This window comes from Austrofundulus limnaeus, unplaced genomic scaffold (genome assembly GCF_001266775.1).
Source record: "Austrofundulus limnaeus strain Quisiro unplaced genomic scaffold, Austrofundulus_limnaeus-1.0 Scaffold371, whole genome shotgun sequence".
Classification (NCBI taxonomy): Eukaryota; Metazoa; Chordata; class Actinopteri; order Cyprinodontiformes; family Rivulidae; genus Austrofundulus; species Austrofundulus limnaeus.
Genome location: NW_013952773.1, coordinates 130,127 through 136,201, shown reverse-complemented (window position 1 = coordinate 136,201; position 6,075 = coordinate 130,127). Strand labels below are relative to the sequence as shown.

The window sequence follows — 6,075 nt, the reverse complement described above, 5'->3', positions numbered from 1 at the left end:
GTATCATATCTTATCTTATCTTCTTATCGTATCGTATCGTATCGTATCGTATCTTATCTTATCTTCTTATCTTATCTCCAGTGTCAAAATTTTAATATTCTAACAGCTCAGACTACTTCAAAGAACCATCATTAATAGAATACAAAATATCCAGACATTTGTTTTCTTCACTTTATCACTATTCTGAGCAGAGTTAAGTGGAGCTGGTGCCTGTCTCCAGCAGTCACTGGGACAAAAAAAATAAAAAACAAAAAAAGTAAAAAGGGGGGCGGGGCACCTGGACAGGTCTCCAGTCCATCACAGACACAGATAAATACTCATACTGTAAATGAAAAATTATGTTATTGATTCTGAGGAATATTGAGCCTATCTGTGTATAGAGATATTTGTATTATTTCATTATATATCCTAACTTATTACAGAGGATTTGATACGTTTCATTTGTTGAACAAGAATGATTTGGTTTGACTGTTTGGTCATAAGATCTCTTCTTGTCTGCTTCTGTTCTGGGTAATCTGGTGCGTTGGGGTCATGGAGCCCACATCAGTAGTTCGACTCTGGGGTTTATACACGCTCTGATCACGAGAGTTTCCTGCAGGCTTATTGGCTCATGATCTGAATCTGCACAAACCACAAACCCCCAGTTATTTAAAGCCCAGGCTGTTTGTTCTGAGCTGCAGCTCCTGCAGACGCTCTGAGCTCTGCTGAACTTCTGACCTGTTGTGTACGACAGTCATTTTTTGTTTATTATTTGCTTTTATTTCTTATGTAATAAACTGCCACATAAAAAAAGTCTGGACTCCTGTAACCCTCAGCCTTTACTGACAGCTTCACTTTAAGTTGTGTGTCGAAAAGGAGGAGACCTGAAGCATCCAGGGTCAGAGGATGTCCTTTGTCCAACATCCATTACTGAATCCACTCTTATTTACATTCATCCAGGTCCAATCTTCTCCCCATCACTACTAAAACCCAACTGTCCTGCATCATACAGCAGGCAGTAAATATGGAGAAGAGCTCGCCTCCCTCAGACTGAACTGAACCGGTGCTCAGTGAAGAGCCGGTTATGGACCGGTCTCATCCACTGTACCACTCTTTCATGTTAATGTAATCAGGCAGATGATACAGAAATAAATTATTCTCTCATTTTACTGTAACTAACATCTGTAACATTGTTGTTAGAGGACCAGAGGTGTATGCCCACCTTAAATGAAAGTGTTCTTGATTCAACAAGCTGCTCACATCCTGATCTGTGTTTAATGGCAGACAGATGAAGTCGTCTCTTCTGTCTGCAGAAACCAAACCTGTCTTCTGTCCTGGTAAAACCCACTTGAAACTCTAACTTCATCTCCACAAACACCTCAGACAGCACAGCTAACTCCAGAGTGTCTGTGGTTGGTGCGTTCACTGACCAGGTCATTACTGATTTGCARCTGCATCTCTAACTGATGGTGTAAACAACTTAAAGTGCCTGGGACATGAAATGTTTGCAATAAATATGAATGCATTTTTGAAAAGACGACATTGACAACGTATTGCAAAAATAATTTTACACTGCTGAGATGAACAGTTGTTGAGATATTTGCATGTGAAGTAACAGGAAGTGATGTCAAAGGGGAATGTCTGCATGTGAACAGTGTTGCTTCAATGCTTCAAAGATAACACAGACTGTAAAGAATCTGATGTTTCTTTAGATTATTTTGAGTCTATTGAAGAGATGAAGACTCTGAGTTCAAATAATGTTACAATGAAATAAAATAAAATAAAACGTGGAGTTTCATTTSTTAAAGAATTCCCCTTTGATGTCACTTCCTGTTTCACTTTGGCTGGGCCAAATTCTGAAGAAAATCTGCCAGTTATGTGACAAAATGAGTAAAACCGTGTGTGTCATGCCAAGTTTCTTAAATATAACAATGTTTTCTGCACGTCACAGGTACTTTAACGTTCACTATTAGACTGAGCTGGACTGGGCTGGAGACCTGCTCAGGACCACCGGTCCCACTGACAACCCTACCTGCCGATGATCCTGCTGGCCTCAGGGGCAGCCGCCTGTCCGGTGAGGTGTGGGCTGCAGTGGTGGGTGCAGAGATCTCGAGCGCCGCTATGGGTCTTGCTGGGGAGCGGGGAGTCGGCCAGGGCCATCAGATTACAGGAAGCTTGAGTTTTGGGGATCTTGAATGGAGCTGAAATGATCTGAAGGGAAGCAGGTAAAAATCAGACAGGATCTGGTTTGTCAGYGACCGTCTGCACACATCACTAACTGCTCGCACCTTGGTGGGAGACCCGATGATGGTGGGCAGAGGGGACTTCTGCAGCCAGTCAGACATCCGAGGAGAGGAGCCCAGGRTGGCTGTGCGGCCCAGCTGAGGGGAGTGACTGCAGGAGGAGGGCAGCACGGGGTCCGACAACTGCTTGTGGAGCTTCTGCCTTGTCTGGTAGACCTCTGTCAGGGTGTGAGCGCTCTGAAGCTGAGAGGACGGAACAGGAGAACCTGAAATAAAGAATTAAAATCAGCTCAATTATTATAAAACATTTTACAAACCTACAGTATATTCTGGTTTTGTTCAAATCTGATTCAGTTCTTATTGACAGGAAGAGGCGACATTAGAACAATTCATCTGTTGTCAGCCGGAAGGAGAGCAGGTGAGGCTTTATTATTTATTATCAGACATTTAAAACAGGGGTGCCCCACACTTATCGGTCCAATATCAGAACTAACAAAACCGATAATATCTGTATGTGTTTGCTAGCACGGAGATGAGAATGTGTGTTTATTTTTATCTGTTTTGGTCAAGCCGGTGTTACACCATATTTTGTGACCCTCATATATTGTGACCAGAGGGGGCGCTGTTGCRTTTCTACAACAGAACTTGGCTGAACATGGCCACAAAGAAGAATATGATACGCCAACAGTGTAAGCCAACAGCTGAAGACATATGAAAGAAAAAAACAAAAACTGTTGACTGTTGTTATTATACATGGTCACAGAATATGGCAGCTGTCATATATTGTGACTTCACTGTAGCTAAGGAAATAGTAAAAWTTTTTATTCAAAAACGACATCCTCTAGTATCAGAAAAATAACTTTTGATCACTGACATGGTGACTGTTATTAAATTAGTACAGGGTMACATAATATGATAGCTATTATCATGTATAGTAGTAATAATAGTAATAGTAATTGTAATAGTCAACATGTCAGTGATCAGAAGTTATTTTTCTGGCATTAGAGGATGGATACAATGAGTAGAATCAGTTTACGAATAAATATTTTTATTATTTACCAAGCTACAGTGAAGTCACAATATCTGACAACAGTTGTCATATTTTGTGACCTCTGGGTTACACTTTTGGCRTATCATATTCTTCTTTGTGCCCATGTTCGGCCAAGTTCTGTTGTAGAAACGCAACAGCGCCCCCTCTGGTCACAATACGGTATATGATGGTCACAAAATATGGTGTAACATCTGTTCCCATCCGGCACGACCCGAGCAATGTTCAAATGGACTCAGAAAAAACGACTTTCTCACTATTACAATAATTAGAATACTCCATGTTGAAAAACAACCAGTCATTTAAAAAAATATTAATAATATTTTACCAATTAACCCTGTATGTTACACACAAACTTTATAATTATAAACATTGGAACAACTACTCCCAACTTGAGAACATGTAAAGTCTGTTAYCTCCTGAATGCAGCACAGAGTCCGTCTGCTAAAATGCTAACATCAACAAGCTAGTGTTCAAGAACTCGTCTGGACTTATATCATTGCTGAGGCTTTGGACAAATCCAAACAAATTGCCAGAGAGGACGCAGATCTCAAGCACKTTAACGATGGAAATGATGACARCCAGCYGTTCACCTCGTTAAAAACYGAAGGTTTTATATCAGAATGATTCAGGTATCAAAATATAGCTTTTAAAGCCAGAAATTAGAAAATGGGATCAGGTTAATTTGACCAAATTTGACTTGATCCTCATTTTGATATGATGGGTCACATATTAMTAATAATAAAAACAAATGTACTTTGAATCTAACTTGTATTAGTGAATTATCTGTTTTGAACTTGTGCAATGACTTTTTCTCTTTTGTTTAAATCTGAGATCAGTGTTAAAGGTCTTTTTATTATTAATATGTTTTGTTTAAAAAATGACCATTTGAGAAATTGTTTTCTTTGATATATTTTAAGAAATATTTGTTTGCTAAGAGTTTATTTCAAATAATATAATATACAGAGTCGTTTGGTTTTGGTGTATATTTATGTTATGATCTTACTCATTTTTGACTCGTTTTATCTGCTGGCATGTTATCGTTTATTATCGGTTATCGGACATTAGAAGGAGAAAGTTATCAGTATCGGTTCTTAAAATAAGTTATGGTGCATCCCTGGATTAAAAGCATATCAGAGCAAAAGAAAACATTCGGTAGAGTTTGTTCAGCAGACCTCCTGAGGAGCTGCGGCTGCGAGCTTCCTGGTTCTGCAGATGGCAGCAGCAGTGAGCCAGCTGCTCGGGGATGGTGCCCACTGCAAACACAAACAGCCGTTACAGCATCAGGACCGGCCTACGAGCCTTCAGACCTGACCGGACCCGTTCTTACCCAGAGGCGAGGGGGAGTAGGGCCGAGAGCTGCCGGTGGACAGGCGCCGACTCACAGTTTGAGGGACGTCTGCGGAGCTGGGACACCCCGAGCCCACCTTTGGAAAGCCCATAGGACTGGTGTTAGAGCGCCTCACTGTTCCAGACCTGGACCACAAACACACACATGTAGTCTTTRTTTAATCCTTTACCTCTTAATCTGAACCAAAACAAGGAAGTAATTACTGTATTACACAGAAGATGCAGATTTAATTTGAAGCAAACAGAAGTTTACAAACACACAGAGAGGACACTGGTAACACTGATTTTTATAATATTATCTCAAGATAACAAAGAGGCTTTTTTGTCATAACTAAAAATAATTTTCAAATGCTAATTAAACAAAAGAGCTAATTTTTCATCATAAATCAAAACAATCACGCTGGCAGCTGATTAAAGTTGAAAATGTTCCAGATGTTTCTTCTATGATCAACCTGAATGATGGTGTTTGTCTGAAATATCTCTGAACAGATTTTCATGAAAAATGTCATCGGTTGCAAAGGATTCATTTTTAGGTCAGCCAAATTAAAGATGGCTGCCACGGCAAAGCACAAAAATAACCACAGATCAGTTTGACGGATATTAACCCATAAAGATGGTGTGGTAGTAACTGAGCCTGATRCTCTGAGCTCTGACTGATCTGTGCAGAGTTGTAAAGTAAGTATGAATACTTTGTTACTGTACTTAAGTAGAAATTTTGTTTATCTGTACTTTGAGTAAAWTTTTTTCAGCCAAATTTTTCCTACTCTTTACATTTTTACACATTTATCTGTACTTTCTACTCACTACATTTAAAAAAAGGTAACAAATAGAAAGTCATTACTCCTATTTTATTCTGGTTCCTCATTGTTAAAAGAATTCTATCCTGATAAACTGTGCCTTTGAATTTAATTGTGTTTGGATGACAAGTATAAATATATACAATTCTGACACATAATAGTTTGTACACAGTCCATCACAGCTGCACCTTTAAACCTTTAAAAATGTATTTTGGAAAATCTAAACTTTCATTTTTACTCAATACTTTTACTTTTAATACTTAAGTACATTTTATATCAGAAATTTACTTTTGATACTTAAGTACAAATAAATCAGACACTTTAAAACTTTTACCAAAGTAATGTTATGATAATATACTTGTACTTTTACTCAAGTATCACTTCGAGGTACTTTATACAAGACTGGATCTGTGTTTAAACCTAATGAAATCTACCTTCTTTGTCAGCAAAATATCTCCTGACCCACTGAACAGATTTGAACACAACTTTCTGAATGTTAGGTTAACGTCTACAACTGATTTTTCAGAGGATTTAACAGATACTGAGCAAAGTTTTGGTGTGTTTGTAGCAGAGCGTTGTCCTCAACACCAGAGATTCTTAACCCATGGGCGCGCCACCTTGAGGGCCTCAAAAGAACAACAGTTTTTAACTTTGGGCC

The 6,075-nt window shown here is 38.9% G+C and overlaps 1 protein-coding gene across 1 annotated transcript in view; it reads right to left on the bottom strand.

Moving 5' to 3' along the window:
- ulk2 (unc-51 like autophagy activating kinase 2) overlaps positions 1 to 6,075 on the bottom strand; it is a gene marked incomplete in the record, with an annotated part of 63,825 nt that overhangs the window by 21,370 nt on the left and 36,380 nt on the right. The window contains 4 exon segments of the mRNA XM_014023464.1: positions 2,012 to 2,190; positions 2,268 to 2,488; positions 4,446 to 4,526; positions 4,601 to 4,746. Of these exon segments, the coding sequence (XP_013878918.1) occupies positions 2,012 to 2,190; positions 2,268 to 2,488; positions 4,446 to 4,526; positions 4,601 to 4,746 (627 nt within the window).